The sequence below is a fragment of the Schistocerca serialis genome, chromosome 3, assembly GCF_023864345.2.
Source record: "Schistocerca serialis cubense isolate TAMUIC-IGC-003099 chromosome 3, iqSchSeri2.2, whole genome shotgun sequence".
NCBI lineage: Eukaryota > Metazoa > Arthropoda > Insecta > Orthoptera > Acrididae > Schistocerca > Schistocerca serialis.
Window position 1 is genome coordinate 769,676,293 of NC_064640.1, and position 21,814 is coordinate 769,698,106.

The 21,814-nt window shown below is 43.8% G+C and overlaps 1 protein-coding gene across 1 annotated transcript in view; it reads left to right on the forward strand.

Annotated features, from left to right (window-relative positions):
* Nucleotides 1–21,814, forward strand: part of LOC126470611 (inactive phospholipase C-like protein 2) — a 725,325-nt gene that overhangs the window by 254,284 nt on the left and 449,227 nt on the right. Inside the window, exon 4 of the mRNA XM_050098565.1 lies at nucleotides 2,364–2,476. Within this exon, the coding sequence (XP_049954522.1) occupies nucleotides 2,364–2,476 (113 nt within the window). The remainder of the gene's footprint in view (nucleotides 1–2,363; nucleotides 2,477–21,814) is intronic.

Consider the following 21,814-nt stretch of genomic DNA (forward strand, 5'->3'; position numbering starts at 1 on the left):
CAAAAATATAACAACTATTTCGTAAATTAAGTAGAAAATAATTAAAAACAAGCACTATCTTTAATACTCACGTGCCGTCTGCTTCATCACCTCTTGGAGCGCTACCGTCGCTAGTGTGTGTCGTGATTGTATACTTTCAGAAAACATTCCTCACACACAAATAAAGAAAAGATGTTAAGTGGACATGTGTCCGGAAACGCTTAATTTCCAAGTTAGAGCTCATTTTAGTTTCGTCAGTATGTACTGTATTTCCTCGATTCATCACCAGTTGACCCAATTGAAGGAAGGTAATGTTGACTTCGGTGCTTGTGTTGACATGCGACTCATTGCTCTACAGTACTAGCATCAAGCACATCAGTACGTAGCATCAACAGGTTAGTGTTCATCACGAACGTGGTTTTCCAGTCAGTGCAATGTTTACAAATGCGGAGTTGGCAGATGCCCATTTGATGTATGGATTAGCACGGGGCAATAGCCGTGGCGCGGTACGTTTGTATCGAGACAGATTTCCAGAACGAAGGTGTCCCGACAGGAAGACGTTCGAAGCAATTGATCGGCGTCTTAGGGAGCACGGAACATTCCAGCCTATGACTCGCGACTGGGAAAGACCTAGAACGACGAGGACACCTGCAATGGACGAGGCAATTCTTCGTGCAGTTGACGATAACCCTAATGTCAGCGTCAGAGAAGTTGCTACTGTACAAGGTAACGTTGACCACGTCACTGTATGGAGAGTGCTACGGGAGAACCAGTTGTTTCCGTACCATGTACAGCGTGTGCAGGCACTATCAGCCTCCACGGGTACACTTCTGTGAATGGTTCATCCAACAAAGTGTCAATCCTCATTTCAGTGGAAATACTCTCTTTACGGATGAGGCTTCATTCCAACGTGATCAAATTGTAAATTTTCACAATCAAAATGTGTGGGCTGGCGAGAATCCACACGCAATTGTTAAAAATGGCTCGGATCACTATGGGACTTAACATCTGTGGTCATCAGTCCCCTAGAACTTAGAACTACCTAAACCTAACTAACCTAAGGACATCACACACATCCATGCCCGAGGCAGGATTCGAACCTGCGACCGTAGCAGTCGCGGCTCGCAAGTGCAATCACGTCATCAACACAGATTAGCTGTGAACGTTTGGGCAGGCATTGTTAGTGATGTCTTCATTGGGCCCCATTTTCTTCCACCTACGCTCAATGGAGCACGTTACCATGATTTCATACAGGATACTCTACCTGTGCTGCTAGAACATGTGCCTATACAAGTACGTCACAACATGTAGTTCATGCACGATGGAGCACCTGCACATTTCAGTCGAAGTGTTCGTACGCTTCGCAACAACAGATTCGGTGACCGATGGATTCGTAGAGGCGGACCAATTCCATGGCCTCCACGCTCTCCTGACTTCAACCCTCTTGACTCTCATTTATGGGGGCATTTGAAAGCTCTTGTCTACGCAACCCCGGTACCAAATGTAGAGACTCTTCGTGCTCGTATTGTGGACGGCTGTGATACAATACGCCATTCTCCAGGGCTGCATCAGCGCATCAGGGATTCCATGCGACGGAGGGCGGATGCATGTATCCGCGCTAACGGAGGACATTTTGAACATTTCCTGTAACGAAGTGTTTGAAGTCACGCTGGTACGTTCTGTTGCTGTGTGATTAATGTGATTTGAAGAGAAGTAATAAAATGACTCAAACATGGAAAGTAAGCGTTTCCGGACGCATGTCCACATAACATATTTTCTTTCTTTGTGTGTGAGGAATGTTTCCTGAAAGTTTGGCCGTACCTTTTTGTAACACCCTGTATATTTGACTGTGGTGGAAGTCGATGAGTGCGCCACAGATATAACACCAAAGATTTCTCATGAGACAAAGGTATGTAGAAACAAAGTGTATGGAAGATGACCGATCATAAGGGACATCTCTCATGTGTTAAGTGTTGAAAATATTATTTATTAGCTATTACAGGCATTTTTCACTGATATGAGGTTAATTCCACAAAAACAAAAGTAACTAGGGTAGTCAACCGAATAAATCAAGCTTACTTATTACTTTGTAACGAGCCGTCGGAGACTACAGGTACCTTATACCGAAACACTCAGGAAATATTCCTAAACACCTTCCGAAGTTTTATCTGTGGAGTTCAGGTTCACACCGTACAAGTAGCTTGTGGTGTTGTCACAGTCAATGATTCAATGTTACACCACATGAATAAAAATTTTGGCTGATTTTTTTTTCTTCGTACATTTCTATGTTGCTTTTCTGACGTTGTTTAGTGACATCCTTAATATTTTCTGTTTGATATTTACAATGCACTTAATGATCGCTGTATTTCTTTCTGTATTTTCAGGAATATGACTACGTGAACAACCCTGGAAAGAGGGGACAACTTGACTGCAGAGGATTCGTTGAAATATATAAGGAAATTACAGCCAGACCGGATATTTACGCTCTCATGTACAAGTAAGTGGTTGATATGCATGTTTTAGATTGAAATTAAGTGCATTGATTTTGTTCTTTATTTTGGCTTTTCGTTTCATGACCATATTACCACCCATAATTTACAAACACGTATTAACAATAGTCATTTCTGAGTGTCTTTTCGTACAACAATATACACACATGAATAACAATATTACTGTAATTACAGAGGAAAAATAATCAAATTCATTTACAAAATAAGCAGTAATATTTGATAAAGTTGTACTAAAATTAGTTGCGTGTACGCACTACAATGAGTATGCCTATTTTATTTTGGTTGTTTTAGTCACGTGTACAGGCTGCGTTTTTCTCGTTTCGGTTGTTCTCCGTCATGAAGTTGACACCTCGGTATCTCGTATTCTCACGTGGTCTCGCACTGTAGGTCTTCTCCAGCTCAGAGGAACACTCTTAAAACCTTCACAGTGCCTGGTTAAATGGACACTCCTGCTCTTAGAGAACTTTGTACAGAAGTTTATAAATTCGGATGCCTATCGTCACGAATAGAGTGGTAATGCAGTAGCGGACTTACGGGCTTTTGTACCCCATAGATCTCAGTGATTTTAGTATACCGTCTACCATGGCTTTCTTTTCGATACACTCCAAGATAATGTATTACATATCTTCGTTTCTGCGTGAACAAAGAGGTGCGTCGATCTCTCCTAGTCGAGATAGATGTTTTGCAAACCACCCATGAATAAATTTCTTACGTGCTGTGGTTGTATAAAATTCTCTTGATACCGTTTACTTGGTATACCAATGAGCTCGCAAGGTGTATTTCTCTATAATATTTCCACTGAGGGCGGGGGCGCAATGGTTAACATAGTGATCTGGCATTCGGGAGAACGATGGTTCAAATCCCCGCCTGTCCATCCAGATTTAGAGTTTCCGTGATTTCGCTATATCGCTCCAAGGAAATGTCGGGTTGCTTCCTCCAAAAAGGGCACGGCTGGTTTACTTCCCCATCCTTTCGTAATAAAAGTCTGTGCTCCGTCTCTAATGACCGCGCTGTCGAAAGGTCGTTAAACTCTAACTTTCCTTCTTTCTCTCTGTAATATTTCCCTTTGTTAGCTGCTCCCCATTCTTCGCCCACCTCAGGCGCATCGTCATTTTTAGTTGTTGCAGGAAAACTATGTACAGTACTTTCGAGTGGCACGGTTCTGTGCCTATCAGAGAGCAAAACCAACTTTATAAATAAGCCACGCTGTCAGTGACAGATCTAAAACATGTTACTTTATGATAATTAAATCAAGACCCTACACTGTCGACAGGCGTTGATATACATCAACGGGGACAGTTCAAAATGTGTACCCCGACCGGGACTCGAACCCGGGATCTCCTGCTTACATGGCAGATGCTATATCCATCTTTTTTTCTTTCATTTTGTTCGATATAGTTCGTTGCGTTTGGTCTGTACGGACGTCACAAGACATTCGTTCAAGTTGATCGTTGATTCCTTGACTCAGTTCTTTTATTACAGATAGCACGCAGCCCTATGACCAAACATGCTGAGCTACCGTGCCGGCTTCTATCTGAGCCACCGAGGCACAGAGGATAGTGCGACTGCAGAGATTTATCTCTTGCACGCTCCCTTGAGACCCACATTCCCAACTGAATTTCCACACACTATATTCGTAGTGCCCCTGCCCACTACACTCATTACTCGCGCATGACAATCTGACCGAGCCCGTAAGAGTTCAGGCAACGCGTGTACATCCGCACAGAAGAAGGTCAATGGCCGGTCAGCCTTAACTATTTATGGGCATGTCCGAAAGAACAGATACCATCTCCATATATTGTCACTTTATTGTTGGCTTCCGTTACACGATAATGTATATTTGCAAACGAGGAGCGGACTCATTGCACGTCATGTACCGTAGCTAAAATTTTATATACTTAAAGTGACAAACGTTCAAAAGGATACCACGTTTCACAACCTGAGATATGTTAATTATGAACTACGCTTACATCAACTGTCATCATCATAGGTTTACAAAATAAATGGTCAACGGTTTCTGGATGCTGCACATTTTCTGATGACTGCATTTTCTCTCTCTCTCTCTCTCTCTCTCTCTCTCTCTCTCTCTCCCCCCCCCCCCCCCTCACTATTTTATTTTTTAAAATTATTTTAATTGGTTATATATCGCAAAACGGAAGCTGCTGTAGCGTGTTTCAGTTTCTCACTCACTTTTTGTTGAGTACTGCCTACTCGCCAAATGTGAGGGTCTAGGAAGTTTACCTTCTCGGATCGCTAGACAACGTTCAAACAAATCGTATTAATGAGTTTTATTACGAAATGAAGACTGACAATACTTAACTTTGAGAATAACATAGAAGTGTCGCAAGCAAAGCCGGCCGCGGTGGCCGAGCAGTTCTAGGCGCTTCAGTCCGGAACCGCGCGATTGCTACAGTCGCAGGTTCGAATCCTTCCTAGGGCATGGATGTGTGTGATGTACTTAGGTTAATTAGATTTAACCCTTTAGTGACCAAATTATTTCCGGAAGTTGTAGACTTTTTATGAACACTTTATTGGGCTAAGAAACCATTCATAAAATCATAGTTTAAATCTTGAAAGTGAGAGTTTAGCCTACGAGTATAAAAAAATTAGTGGGAACTATTGTTCCCACCGAACTCTGGAGTAACTTCACTTGCTAATTTAAAAAAATGTATTTCCTTTATTTTTTAGTACAAAAACATGTTTAACATTACATTTATATTTGTATTAGTTCATACTGTCCTTTGAGTTCACTAAGGTGATGTACTACGGAACTTAGAGAAGCATGGTGCTACACACAAAGGTTCACGACAGCTGCTACACATTATTTTTGTTCTCTTTTCTTTGTTCTTGGTGCTACATTGGCAGCATCTTCTGTTTGTTGTACCTTTTGTAGGGAAATGAGTTCCAACTTTCTCCAGACAAACTTCATCTGGTACTCCAGACACACCTCTTTTTGGTGTTTGAAAATGAACAGGCCTTCCTCTTCTCTTACGACTTGAGAATCCAGAGATAAGCTGCCTTGTCAAGTGCAATCTAAATGTTAGCTGGTTTGCTTCTGTCTTCTGTAGTTTCCACATAACATAGGAATTGACAACTGCCAAAGCCACAAGAGTGAAAAACAGTTTGTGCCACCACTTCCATGAAAGACGGCCTACAGCATACCGTTCACGCAGCTGATCAAATCTATCCACTCCTCCCATTATTTTATTATACTCTGCCACAGCCAATGGGCAGAATACTTCACTTCTGCTTCCATTAACTTACCTTGTAATATTTATGTAATTTTCAGTCAAATCCAGCAAATATACACGAATACTATCTCCCTCATAAATATAAAAGTAGATAAATACAACACGAGTCACTTCACATGCAAAAGTAAAGCACACTATCCAAAAAACGCTGTAGCGGTCGAAACAGTGGCTCATTTTCACGCGGGAACTGTGCTTCTGCGTTGATTGACTCACAAGGTAGAAATACAACAGCTTTCGCCTAACCGTTGACAATCTTCACATAGTTAGCACACCCTAACAGAGATGGTAGAACAAGTTAGAAGTGGGAACACGGATTACCACTGAACTTACAGCGAAAACAAATAAGTGGGAACTATAGTTCCCACTGGTCATTAAAGGGTTGTCGTTCTAAGTTCTAGGGGACTGATGACCTCAGATGTTAAGTTCCATAGTGCTCAGAGCCATTTGAAACATTTGAGCAAGCGAAGGACGACATGCAAATAAGATGTCTCTTCAGTATTTACAATTCCTAAGTCCCTGTTGTTGAAGTGCCTAATCTTGATGCAGCTGTAGAGCTAGGCCGCGACCACTCGGCGCAGCACTTAAGTTCTCTTTGTATAGAGGCCGCTGCCGTCGCATTGTCGGCTTAGAAAGGGGTCGGTCAGCGTGCAGTTGGCTAACGTCTTCTCCACAGCCGACTCCGCTCTGTCTTCCCAACTGGTGTGCCGACGCTTGACTTTACGCCCTAACACTTTTCTTCTAATCCATTGCGTGTTATCGTAGCAATCGCCGTACTTGTGATCTTTCAATAGAACACCAGGGAAGCCAAAGTAGACCACACTGATTAAGTCTTAAGCTGGCTGACTGTAGGATGCTATATCGGAAGAGGGGTCACATTGAATACCAGGACCGTAGAGGAAGTCTTATGTTAATAGAAATTCATTTTATTGCAACGCAACGAGTCGAAATCGTTCTATGCTCACATTCTAATGGTTATGCATTCTGCGATTGTTATCTTTCGTTGCGCGGTTGCGTGCTTTGAAAAGAGTTCACGTACATTCGTCGTACTGAAAATAAAATTCTCAGAGAATGGTAGAAATTTGTTAGCTATTGAATCGTTAGAAGACTTCAACGAAAGCAACTGAATTAAAGTACCTTGAGAGCTTTCATATTGTAAGTGCGAATTAATCATTTTATAGGAGAATACATTTTATTTATGAATTAAAGTTTGCGCTTCAGTATTTTCACAATTTCTGCACCAGATGCAGTGGAAAAGCTTTCTTTTTTTAAATTATTGATTAAAACTATTAAATCATAGCATTACACTGCAAGCACACACATTTAGAAATCGGTGCAACTCCAAAGAGTTTTGTGTAGGAGGTAGACAGAAAGATACTGGAACAAATTTACAAGTTTTATGCTTCGTAGTTGTTCTACTATTAAAGGATCCATTACAGCAGTATCTTTTTGACTTCATTGATTTATATTTCAATTCCTTCTCGCCTAAACAAGCTGTAGTTACTTTGAATAACACTGTCGACATGGAAACTGGCAGCTATACTTGTTAAGGTCAAATCCTGGTTAATACTGTACTGAAGTACACGCTATCTCATCCAAAATATATAAAGTGTTTCCAAAATAGCACTATAGAATCTTATTTTGCCACCCTGTAACTAGACAAACGCTAGTGCTTGCTGGTCTGAAAAATTTTTGAGTAATCCGCAGTTAGCTTCAGTTCCTGAATTTGACTGGAATCACTAAGTGCCTACAGCCCCACTTTTTTCTCTGTTTCGTTTTTCCCATTTCGACCAGTACAGTCGTCTTGCAACTGTATATGTACCCAATCGAAGCGTTCGAAATATACAAAAGTTTTTAACATGTTGTAAGGAGTTAAAATACATGTGTTATGGCTTAAAAAGTAGAAGGCTGTTTGTCAATAATCAGAACTTAGAGCGAGCATGGGCAACCTTTGATGACGCATTGGCCTAATTCACATAGTGTAATGTCAATACGAGAAAGAATAGAAAGCTTTTGTTGAGCAATGTGTTTCGTAGAAAAGTTCCTATTCGTATTAAGTTGCACCCAACTCATAGTGAATCTCTACACAACAAGCCACCTCGTTTATCTTTGTAGTTGATAAAGAAATAAACCTCTGTCTACATATCCTGGAATTGCCGACATTCAGCATCTACTTATCTCTTCGTAATGCCAAACATTTTGCGAATAAACTCAGTAAAGAAGCACGGAGACACTTTTACAAAGTTAACAAACAGCTAACACAGAAGTTTACATGTGAACAGACAATAGGTGATGATTTTGTTCACCAAGTTTTGGTCGCTGCCGCCGATGTTAAAATTGACACATTTCGAGGGTAGTCGGTTATTTTCGTAGATTTGGTGTGGTACAGGAGAGATAGCACTCCTGCTTCCGTTTTTAATGGGGTCTTTTATGCCGTTTTATCTGAACACCACGACCATGTAGCTGTTTTTACGGATGGGTCCAAGCAGGGTGACTCTGTTGGTTGCTCTGTCGTCTTCCCGGATCGTGTCCTCAAGGCAACACTGCCTTCCGAATTTACCATCTTTGACGCAGAATTATATGCCATCTTGCGGGCACTGGAGCAGATGAGACTTTCTCCCAGTGTTAGATTTCTCGTCTGTTCAGATTCTTTGAGCGCCCTTTACTCTCTCCAGCGTTTGTACCTAGCAGATAAAGGAACCCAGACAATCCACTACGCCCTCCTCCAACTACAGCGACTGGGGAAACAGGTGTCTTTCTGCTGGGTACCAGGGCAGGCGGGAATTCTGGGGAATGAAAGGGCTGATCGAGCAGCCAAGTAAGCGTGTCGTGACGTTCAGGTCTTTCAGTGTGCTATCCCACTGCATGCCCTCAGCTCGCTGTTGAGGTATGAAGTCCAGTGTCGCTGGGAACATGAGTGGCTACAAGTGACCGACAACAAGCTCCGTGTCATCAAGCCCACAACTCGGCCGTGGCGTACTTCCTCCCAGCCACGTCGACGGGACGAGGTCATCCTTACTCGTTTTTCGCATCCGCAGCCCTATGACGCACGCATTTTTACTCCAGCGAGAGGACCCTTCGATGTGTAGTGCTTGTGGCGTGCAGATCACGGTGCACCATATTTTATTGGACTGCATTTTATTTGCTGACCAGCGGACTGCAGCGGATTTGCCGGCGGATCTGCAGTCTCTTTTATGAAATGCTCAAACGAATGCGGTTCGCGTTTTAAAGTTCTGTGAATTGTCCCACATTTTTAACACGATTTTGGGGAGATATTTTTAATGTGTCAACGGGGTGGCTGGCTCACCAAGTGGTCAACCAGTCACATTTCCAGTTGCTGTTCTTTTAGCTCTTTTGTGGTTTGTTTTCCCTCTGTTTTAATTTCTTGATTGGCTATCTTGCCACCTCATTGGTTTTAGTGCATGTGAGCGTGCCTGTTCGGTAGAGTCATTGTGTGGTCGTTTCGTGTGCATGCGTGTACGACAGTTTATGTTCTTATCCACACTCATTTGTTTTAATCAATGTCAGGGCGCCGATAACTTCGCCGTTGGGCGCCCATAAGATCCCAAAACACACACGGTTATTTTCGTGCCTTTGTCTCCTACTACAAACGTTTGCTACGAAAGTGTAACAAAAACGTACAGTAAGCAGTAAATAACGTATGTGTGCTGTTAGCTCTGATCGAGAGGCGAAAATACTCATCCCTACATCCCGTCAAGACAGCTGTTTACCCCATCCTCCGCACGCACATGAACACATGGGTCATAACTTTGTGTTCAGACTGGAGACGTGTTTCTCTTCATTGTTCAAATCTAACGGCGGTGAAATGTCATTGCCCTTGCGTAGAGTAAGCAAAACTTTCACTGGTCTATGCCATGAGATTCAAGCCCGAGAAGAGCCGAGTGTCGGCGGAACTATCTGAAAATGCGTCTAAGGCGCTGTACTAAGCGAGCGCCTCACTGCTCTCCCACGAATTCCTTCAGCTGAAACCAATCCGTAGGTCACGCCGCCGTTTTCCCACCTGTGACGTAGGATGATTAATGAATAAAAGGGACCGGAAAGTAATATTTCTTCATTACTCGTACGTCTCGCAAGGGTACTAACGCAACTGTACTACCAAAAACATTTGCAATGTTTATCGCAGTGAATTTGACGTGCGTAAATGCCATAGGTGATTTTCTAAGTCCAAAGTCGGTATTTTTGATCTTTCCGATTCGTATCGATCAAGAAGACCAGCACCTTTAGACAATGACATGTTAAAGGTTCAAAAAAGGTTCAAATGGCTCTGAGCACTATGGGACTTAACAGCAGAGGTCATCAGTCCCCTAGAACTTAGAACTACTTAAATCTAAGTAACCTAAGGACATCACACACAGCCATGCCCGAGGCAGGATTCAAACCTGCGACCGTAGCGGTCGCGCGGTTCCAGACTGTAGCGCACAGAACCTCTCAGCCACTCCGGCCGGCACATGTTAAAGACGGAAGATGAAGCAAATCCGTCTCAGACAATCGAGGAACTGAAACTTCCTGGCAGATTAAAACTGTGTGCCCGACCGAGACTCGAACTCAGGACCTTTGCCTTTCGCGGGCAAGTGCTCTACCATCTGAGCTACCGAAGCACGACTCACGCTCGGTACTCACAGCTTTATTTCTACCAGTATCTCGTCTCCCACCTTCCAAACTTTACAGAAGCTCTCCTGCGAACCTAGTTTAATGAATGGAGATGGGAGATATTGCGCCATCGGATTTTCATTTGATTCGACCGAAACAGCATTTTCTGAGTGGATGAAAATTTGGATATGCGGAATATGTTCTAAACCCCATTTCCAGATACACTGAGGAGCCAATGAAACTGGTATACAGATGCGTATTCAAATACGGAGATATCTAAACAGGCAGAATACGGCACTGCGGTCGGTAACGCCTATGTAAGACAAAAAGTGTCTAGTGCAAGTGTCTAGTTAGATCGGTTACTGCAGCTACAAAGGCAGGTTATCAAGATTTAACTGAGTTTGAACGTTGTGTTATAGTCGGCGCACGAGCGATGGGATACAATATCTAATGGCTCTGAGCACTATGGGACTTAACATCTGAGGTCATCAGTTAGAACTACTTAAACCTAACTAACCTAAGGACATCACACACATCCATGCCCGAGGCAGGATTCGAACCTGCGACCGTAACGGTCGCGCGGTTCCAGACTGAAGCGCCTAGAACCGCTCGGCCACCCCGGCCGGCGATACAATATCTCCGGGATAGCGATGAAGTGCGGATTTTCCCGTACGACCATTTCACGAGTGTACCATAAATATGAGGAATCCGGCGAACCATCAGATATCCGACATCACTGCGACCGGAAAAAGGTCCTGCAAGAACGGGACCAACGACGACTAAAAACAATCGCTCAGCATGGCAGCAGTGCAACCCTACCGTAAATTGCTGCAGATTTCAATGCTGTGCCACCAACGAGTGTCAGCGTGCGAACCATTAAACGAAAACTCATCGATATGGGCTTTCAGAATCTAAGGCCCACTCGAATACCCTTCATGACTCCACGAAACAAAGCTTTTCGCCTCGCTTGGGCCCGTCAACAACGACATTGGACTGTTGATGACTGGAAACATGTTGTTTGGTTGGACGAGTCTCATTTCAAATTTTATCGATCTGATGGACGTGTACAGGTATGGTGACAGCCTTATGAATCCACGGACCCTGCATGTCAGCAGGGGACTGTTCAAGCTATGGAGGCTGTGTAATAGTGTGGAGCGTGGGCAGTTGAAGTGATACGGTACCCGTAATACGTTTAGATACGATTCTGACAGGTGACATGTACTTAAGCATCCTGTCCGATCACCTGCGTCTATTCATGTCCATTGTTCATTGCGACGGACTTGGGCAATTCCAGCAGTAGAATGCGACACCCCACACGTCCAGAATTGCTACAGAGTGGCTCCGGGAACACTCTAACACACTTCTGATTTAAACCTTCCTCTGGCCACCAAATTCCCCAGACATGAACATTATTGAGCATATCTGGGATGCCTTGCAGCATGCTGTTCAGATGAGATCTCGCCGGCCGAGATGGCCGAGCGGTTCTAGGCGCTACAGTCTGGAACAGCGCAACCGCTACGGTTGCAAGTTCGAATCCTTTCTCGGGCATGGGTGTGTGTGGTGTCCTTAGGTTAGTTAGGTTTAAGTAGTTCTAAGTTCTAGGGGACTGATGACCTCAGAAGTTAAGTCCCATAGTGCTCAGAGCCATTTGAACCACAGATGAGATCTCAACCCCCTCGTACTCATACGGATTTATGAACTACCCTGTAGGATTCGTGGTGTCAATTCCCTCCAGCACTACTTCAGACATTAGTCAAGTCCATGCCACGTCGTGTTGCGTCACTTCTGCGTGTTCGCGGGAGCCCTACACGATATTATGCAGGTGCACCAGTTTCTTTGGCTCTTCAGGGTATTTCGATTACCTTTTCATGTTCGATGTTCACAGCCATGTAGAATTTATTAGAGGACAACATATTCGCCGTTGCCTGTGGAAATTATGTATTTCACAATTGCAGTTTAGGAATTTTGGACCATTTTCAACTGATGCTGCAAAATGTTTTGCTTCAGCACATGTCAGATTTGAAAATCCTTCGACGATGATACGCATACATGTTGGAGAATTATAACAGTGTGACATGTGCTGAAGCAAAATCTTTCGCAGAACCACTTGAAAAATGGCCAGAGGCCGAAACTGCAAGTGTGAAATAAATAGTTTCTGGAATCTTTTAAAAAAATCCAGATATTTTACTCAAACTCTAGTTGATTCCTACAGATCTGGTGTTGAAAATTTGCACACTGGATAACGAGAGTGATTACATCACTGATTAAAAATGAAAACTTGTTAATAATAATATCTGTTTGAATTTAAGGAAAAAGACAGTAATTTCTGTTTCCCCCTAATGGAACACGGCGATATGCCATCAAGGGGCGACTCTGTGTCCGCAGCTCGTGGTCGTGCGGTAGCGTTCTCGCTTCCCGCGCCCGGGTTCCCGGGTTCGATTCCCGGCGGGGTCAGGGATTTTCTCTGCCTCGTGATGACTGGGTGTTGTGTGCTGTCCTTAGGTTAGTTAGGTTTAAGTAGTTCTAAGTTCTAGGGGACTGATGACCATAGATGTTAAGTCCCATAGTGCTCAGAGCCATTTTGGCGACTCTGTCCCGTAGGCAGTGGCAACTCGCGTGTGATGGAGGGTCAGATGCCATTTCAAAATATTCCATGCGTACGTCTATCACTAAGAGCTGAAATGTAACATACACAGTGTGGGTCATGTATTTCGTAAACGTTTCAAGATATCAAAACGAGGTTTTCGGCAAATGAAATGAGGAAGAGAGTTACGTAATTTGCTGTAGGGGTAGTTGTCTAAGCTCTTGGAGCAACCAAGCTATTGAAGCATGTTAGATGGTTGTTTGATTGATTTTGAGAAGGGGACCAAACAGTGAGGTCATCGATCCTATCTGATTAGGGAAGGAAGGGGAACGAAGTCGTGCCCTTTTTTCAAAGGAACCAGCCCGGCATTTGCCTGAGGCAATTTAGGGAAATCACGGAAAACCTAAATGAGGATGGCCAGACGCTAGTTTGAACCGTCGTCCTCCCGAATGCGAGTCCAGCGTGCTAACCACTTTTCAAGCAGGTATGGTTTTTACAATGGACTGACGTACTTTTCTTAACAGTACTCGAAAGCACTTGAAAAAACGGGTATCCGAGGATTGTGATCGAAGTTTTAATCTGCCCCCTGTCTTGCGAAAATTTACTTCCGTGTTCATGAAAGTTTAAAATAATTATCTATGCCCCGAAATAGACCCCATATAGAAGAAACAGTTTTAAATGATATCACGATAGTGATAGGAAGAGCAATATTACGCAATAGCGCAACAACAGGGGGATAAATGATTTAATAGTAATGCCTTCCCGAACATTAGATGTGAATTGTGAACTACGGGTTGTTTACGAGCTTTTTTGCGTGGCCATCCCCCACAGCAAGCACATAAATATTTGTTTGGTAAATAAAAAACGCCCTCGCTTGTTCCACTGTATTTTATTTCTCCCCGACGAGTTTCGCCTTTTTTCGCTTTAAGGCGTCATCAGTGGGATAGTTCCTCGTGTTTTTAGTTGGCATCTGCGTTTCCTCTAATCTCCTCACATGCTGGAGGTCACACTACAGCTCTGTTTACGAAACACAATCATGTTTTTATGATCCGACCTTCTTTCTTCCTACATTTCGTCTGATTTGCCCTTGTCGTTATGATGCACCATCAGTCTTCTATCACTAGTTATAGATATTTGATCGAAAACTGTGGTTTCAGGACTTAACGACTTTGGACTCACATAGTGAACAACAAGGGCAAACAAGATGAAAATGGCAACGAAAAAGTTCGGAACATAAAAACATGCTTTTGTTTCGTAAATAGAACTAAACTACCCAACTGATGATGCCTTAAAGGGAATAAAGGCGAAACGCCTCTGGGAGAAATAAAATACAACGCAGCAAGAGAAGGTGTTTTCTAAAAAATGGCTCTGAGCACTATGGGACTTAACGTCTGTGGTCATCAGTCCCCTAGAACTTAGAACTACTTAAACCTAACTAACCTAAAGACAGCACACAACACCCAGCCATCACGAGGCAGAGAAAATCCCTGACCCCGCCGGGAGTCGAACCCGGGAACCCGGGCGTGGGAAGCGAGAACGCTACCGCACGACCACGAGATGCGGGCAGGTGTTTTCTATTTACAAAACAAATATGAGCTCTTAATTTCATTATTTCGAAACTTAACAAATAGCAGCTAAATGGATTCTACACTACTGGAAATGGAAAAAAGAACACATTGACACCGGTGTGTCAGACCCACCATACTTGCTCCGGACACTGCGAGAGGGCTGTACAAGCAATGATCACACGCACGGCACAGCGGACACACCAGGAACCGCGGTATTGGCCGTCGAATGGCGCTAGCTGCGCAGCATTTGTGCACCGCCGCCGTCAGTGTCAGCCAGTTTGCCGTGGCATACGGAGCTCCATCGCAGTCTTTAACACTGGTAGCATGCCGCGACAGCGTGGACGTGAACCGTATGTGCAGTTGACGGACTTTGAGCGAGGGCGTATAGTGGGCATGCGGGAGGCCGGGTGGACGTACCGCCGAATTGCTCAACACGTGGGGCGTGAGGTCTCCACAGTACATCGATGTTGTCGCCAGTGGTCGGCGGAAGGTGCACGTGCCCGTCGACCTGGGACCGGACCGCAGCGACGCACGGATGCACGCCAAGACCGTAGGATCCTACGCAGTGCCGTAGGGGACCGCACCGCCACTTCCCAGCAAATTAGGGACACTGTTGCTCCTGGGGTATCGGCGAGGACCATTCGCAACCGTCTCCATGAAGCTGGGCTACGGTCCCGCACACCGTTAGGCCGTCTTCCGCTCACGCCCCAACATCGTGCAGTCCGCCTCCAGTGATGTCGCGACAGGCGTGAATGCAGGGACGAATGGAGACGTGTCGTCTTCAGCGATGAGAGTCGCTTCTGCCTTGGTGCCAATGATGGTCGTATGCGTGTTTGGCGCCGTGCAGGTGAGCGCCACAATCAGGACTGCATACGACCGAGGCACACAGGGCCAACACCCGGCATCATGGTGTGGGGAGCGATCTCCTACACTGGCCGTACACCACTGGTGATCGTCGAGGGGACACTGAATAGTGCACGGTACATCCAAACCGTCATCGAACCCATCGTTCTACCATTCCTAGACCGGCAAGGGAACTTGCTGTTCCAACAGGACAATGCACGTCCGCATGTATCCCGTGCCACCCAACGTGCTCTAGAAGGTGTAAGTCAACTACTCTGGCCAGCAAGATCTCCGGATCTGTCCCCCATTGAGCATGTTTGGGACTGGATGAAGCGTCGTCTCACGCGGTCTGCACGTCCAGCACGAACGCTGGTCCAACTGAGGCGCCAGGTGGAAATGGCATGGCAAGCCGTTCCACAGGACTACATCCAGCATCTCTACGATCGTCTCCATGGGAGAATAGCAGCCTGCATTGCTGCGAAAGGTGGATATACACTGTACTAGTGCCGACATTGTGCATGCTCTGTTGCCTGTGTCTATGTGCCTGTGGTTCTGTCAGTGTGATCATGTGATGTATCTGACCCCAGGAATGTGTCAATAAAGTTTCCCCTTCCTGGGACAATGAATTCACGGTGTTATTTCAATTTCCAGGAGTGTATAAGCTACGAAAATGTGCCTTAATATCGACTGCCTATTTGTGCTTAACAACCTGAAAATGTCTGCTATTGGACCAATATCAATAAGTGTAAGTCGTTCTTCCCCGCCACCTGAAGATCTCGGAGACTGCATCATTGTCAAACATTGTACTATCTGAAAATCGCTTACGAAAGGTGAGTTCAAAGGGAAAATACTAACGCAATGCCTCCAGTACATACCAGGCTCTATGGATTAAATGAGCTTGCTGAGCAATTTCACTCAAAATTCTAATGTGGATGCCGCGCAACGTGATAAGTTTGCATATGAGGGAAAAGTTGACTTGTGGGGCGGCGGGTTAAATTTACCATCTTCACCGTTTTTAAAGGGCCTGAAAACTTACTTTGTGGTCAAACAGAAACTAGTGGAGAACATAGTGACTATAATTTTCAGTCTGCCAATCCACCACCCCACAGCTAGAAAGAAAATTCTCATCGTAAGCGCGAACGTGTTAATGAATGCTTGTAAGCAAATTTTATTGACAGATACCGTAATTTAATAAGGGATCGTATGTACAATTCAGCCCTCGTGGCTATGCTCACACACTGAAATACACTGGTTTTAAATGTTTTCTGTACGGTATCTCAAAACTACATTACAAAAACAGTATTCCACATCGACTAAACACATCATTTAAAGTGAGATGTGCTGCGTCGAAGTCACACGAGATTTAGGATGCCCATTATTGAAATGGATTCCTCATCTTATGTACTAAGTCGAACACGCAAGGGCTTGTCGAAAAGCATTTCTCTGGATTTTTTTTGTGTGAAAACTCATAAAGCTTTTTAAATAAAAGAAACTTTATTAACATTCTACATCTGTATTCTTCATATCTACATATTTACGGTATGTCTCTAGGTAGTCACCCTGGCGACGAATACATTTCTCCCAGTGAGATACCAATTGTGATTTTCAGAAGGCAGGCAACAAAATTTTCACAGGAGTTCGAAATTCATTCTGCTTGTCGTCAGCAGATGAAATAAAATTAAATTTGGCGTCACCAATTGAGTCATATTGAGCCACAAATAGAGTACAATGGAACGTATTGGCCTGTTCTAACAATTACAAGTGGATACTTCTCATATGAAGTTTGTGATAGCCGAGAGGTTTCGCTAATATAAAACCATCAGCCACTAATTTAACAACTAAAATTACCAAATGCGAGGCACTTCATATACAGTCCACTTCACGCTCAGCTCGGTGGAGCTCTTACTGACATTTCGGTTTCTCTCCATTTAAAATGTACTCTCGGTTTGCACACCAAATTACTCTTTTACTGACAAATCAGTATCAGTAGCTATATTATTATCATCGATGCAAACTGAATGGCAGTTTCGGTTAACTAAGGCATATCCTAGAAAATAACATCAGCATTTTGTTTTCTTTTTCGTATGATATGATACCACACGCTTCTCCTTTCATCTTATCAGAGGCTGGGATCGAATTTGCATTGCGTACAGAAACAGGATTCATCTCATTACGTGTTTTTGAGCCCACTTCACTTTTTTCATTTGAAACTTGACACTATTCACAGATGTAATGTTAGTGCAGATGAAAGTATTCCTAAGAAAAATTGTTTGAAATTCGTATTGATCAAAAGAAGAAAAAGCTCTTATCTCCCCATAACGGTTACTGTGTAACCACAGGTAATGCTGGCCTTCGACCTCTAGTTACAGAAATGCAAATGACATTCATTGACCTGTTCGTTCAGTCAACTCGGTGGCTGCCAGGTCAGTGTCTTTGAAACACCAAGTAGGAGACGCTCCAGAAGCAGTTCGGCTGCGAAACCACTATTCTACCTGCCTCTAGTTCGAGACTTGGCAACATCCCAGAACATACGATAATAGCCCGCATCTCGTGGTCGTGCGGTAGCGTTCTCGCTTCCCACGCCCGGGTTCCCGGGTTCGATTCCCGGCGGGGTCAGGGATTTTCTCTGCTCGTGATGGCTGGGTGTTGTGTGCTGTCCTTAGGTTAGTTAGGTTTAAGTAGTTCTAAGTTCTAGGGGACTGATGACCATAGATGTTAAGTCCCACAGTGCTCAGAGCCATTTGAGCCATACGATAATGATGGAAGCTGGAGAAATGAATTAAAATTTGTGCTGCGACCGGGACTCGAACGATTACTAGGCGGAAATGACGACCATTATACCACCTCAGCACTATGGTCAACATTGCTGCATGGACTATTCATATGTTTAGCTACGACGGTGTAACGTTCAACATTCCTGCCTAATAAGTCGGTGGCTCAGCGTGTTCGGTCAGAGGGCTGGTTGGCCTCTGTAATAAAAAAACTGAGAGAAAGGATCAACAACGAACTTCAATGGATGTCATATGACGTCCTCAGCGACCAATCACAACGATCAACATCGAATAAAAAAAAGAAAAAAATGCAAGGCGACCCGGGTTCGAGTCCCGGCCGCAACACAAATTTTAATTCATTTCTTCACCTTCTATCTTCATCTACGATAAAGATAAGACTTAAATGTCTCGGGGAAAATTAAATTATAAAATATCCCAGAATATCTTTGGCAATACTGGACCTGTCGATTTACTTCCTGGAGAAGTTCAAAATTATCCTACTCTATTCACTTGATTTTTGTTGTAATTTCGATTACAGTTTCTGAATAATGCTCACTTTAGAAAATAACATAGAATTAGACACTTAATGTTTCGGAGTCCGGGAAGTTCGTTCCAAGTAGAAACTGCAACTAACCTCATCATTAACGTTGAAAATTTTCCGTTTTAGCCATCACGAGAGTGAAGAGGGAGCGATCTTTGGTGCAGCTGCCTGTTAGTTCAATGGTGAAATGTTCGTCTTTGAAATTGAAGACTGCTTTAGCTGTAGTTTGACAAGGTTTTTTGCTTTATTTGTGAAAGAGCTGTGTTCAGGCAGATCGACAATAAATTAGTAAGGAAATCTTAAGCAAAATTCTCCTCCATACGTTATCCCGCTACTTTGATTCTGTAGGTCTAAAGGTTGGAACCTTGCAGAATTGCATTCTTGTTAATGACTACTTTCTCTGCCTCTGCTTAAATAGGTTTTTAGTTACTTATGAATAAACAATTGCATTCGACATCTACATCGATACACCGCAGACCACCATACGGCGCGTGGCGGAAGGTACCCCATACCTTTACTACTTATTTCCATAGTTCCACTTGCTTATAGAACGAAGGAAAAACCATTGTCTATATGCGTCCGTATGAGCCCTAATTTCTCGTATCTTATCTTCGCGATCCTTACGGGCAATATATGTTGGAGCCAGAAGAATCTTTCTGCAGTGACCTTCAAATGCCGGTTCTCTAAATTTTCTCAGTAGTGTACCTGGAAAAGAACGTCACCTTCCCTCCAGGGATAACCGTTTCAATTCACGAAGCATCTCCGTAACGCTTGCTTGTCGTTCGAACCTACCAGTAGCAAATCTAGCAGCCCGCCTCTGAAGTACTTCGATGTCTTCCTTTAATCTCACCTGGTACAGATCCCAGGCACTCGAGTAGTACTCAAGAATAGGTCGCACTAGCGTCGTATATGAGATCTCCTTTACAGATGAATCACGCTTTCCTAGAATTCTCCCAATAAAACGAAGTCGACCATTCGCCTTCTCTACCACACTCCTCACATGCTGGCTCCATTTCATATCACTTTACAACGTTTCGCTCAGATATTAAAACGGCGTGACTGTGTCAAGCAGGACACTGCTAATGCTGTATGCGAACATTACGGGTTTCTTTTCCCTATTCACCTATTCATGCGCATTAACTTACATTTTTCTACATTTAGCGCTAGCTGCCATATGTCACAACAACTAGAAATTTTGTCTAAGTAACCTTGTACCCTGCCACAGTCGCTCAACTTCGAAACCTTACCGTAAACCATGGCATCATCAGCAAACAATGGCGGACTGCTGCCCACCCTGTCCACTAAATCATATATATATATATATATATATGAGTGAACCAGGGAAGTGTGATGGGACCGCTATACGGTGTGTGTCTACGTGCAGTCCAGAACCATAAAAAAATGGTTCAAATGGCTCTGAGCACTATGGGACTTAACATCTATGGTCATCAGTCCCCGAGAACTTAGAACTACTTAAACCTAACTAACCTAAGGACATCACACAACACCCAGTCATCACGAGGCAGAGAAAATCCCTGACCCCGCCGGGAATCGAACCCGGGAACCCGGGCGTGGGAAGCGAGAACGCTTCCAGAACCATACTGAAATAGCGTTACATAACTGCCAGGGAAGGGGTAGATACATAACAGATCCAATTAACATATTGTTTAGTGCCACAATTCACTCAGTCGTAGGAACATACCGTGGTCTGCCCAGCGAACAGACTCCCGTATGGACGACGGAGTAATAAGCATCCCTGGCGTAGAGGAACAACTGAAAGATTTGAAAACAAGTAAGTCACCAGGTCCGAATGGAATCCCAATTTCATTTTTCACAGGGTACCATACGGCGTTGGCCTCTTACCTAGCTTGCATTTATCGTGAATCTCTCGTCCAGCTAAAAGGCAAAGCGACTAAAAAAAAGGGCAGGTTACTCCTGTATATAAGAAGGGCAAAAGAACGTACCCAGAAAATTACAGACCAATACCACTAATATCGGTTTGCTGTAGAATTCTTGAACATACCCTCAGTTCGAATTTATTTCTTGAGACCGAGAAGCTTATGACCAGGAATCAGTATGGTTTTAGAATGCGTCATGTAAATGTCGTGTGACTAGGGCCTCCCGTCGGGTAGACCGTTCGCCGGGTGCTAGTCTTTCGATTTGACGCCACTTACACGACTTGCGCGTCGATGAGGATGAAATGATGATGATTAGGACAACCCAACACCCAGTACCTGAGCGGAGAAAATCTCCGACCCAGTCGGGAATCGAACCCGGGCCCTTAGGATAGACATTCTGTCGCGCTGACCACTCACAAGGGGACCCTCCATACTGTAAATCACGGAATTTGATGTGATTCAAATATGTTGTAGAGTACCTGTCTATCTGGTTTTTAGCGACGGGCCTTGGTTTTTGAGAAAATCGGTAACATCACGTATATACCTAGCAAGTCAGCGTAGCGACGCGGCAAAGCTACACGGCTACCGCGCTGGAGGTACCGTGTTCGAGTCCTGCTCGTGTACTTTGTTTCCCAGAATCTACCGAATTTTTCAATTTTCTTTTAAAGAATATCAACAAATAGTGTAAGATGTGCGAAGTTATGAAGATATATTCAGTTATTAATTTTTTCTGTCATACAGCATTACAAAATCTTATTTTTCATTGTCCACATTGCTTGATGTGCCACAACAATGTTGTGGGCGATACTTATCATAGAAACAACCGTAGCACAATTTTTTGCAGCACCACGCGCATCTTATGAAAGCAACCGTCTTACAGGCGTTCGGTTTCTTCATGAGCGATACCGGGAAACACAATTCTTTTGCATTCAAAAAGATTTCTCTTTCATCTACTAATTTCGATGCGAACCTTGCATATTTAATCATGCTTTCAAAATTAGGTGTGCTGAGTTGATGTAGGATTAGCTAATGTAATTTTATCGGATCTTCCCTAGAAGGGAACGTATGAAAGGTTCGTCAAAGCGAGGCAGAATTCGGAAAATGTAAAGCATATTGACATGAAATATATGTCGAGTATATCGTAAAAAAGAGAATGGCTTCTGAAAAATTAAATTTTTTTCCGAGATCTGGTGATAACGAGAACTTCACAGCTGCTCTTCACTTCTTATCGGAAAGCTTCAATTTCACGGCCGGCCATGCA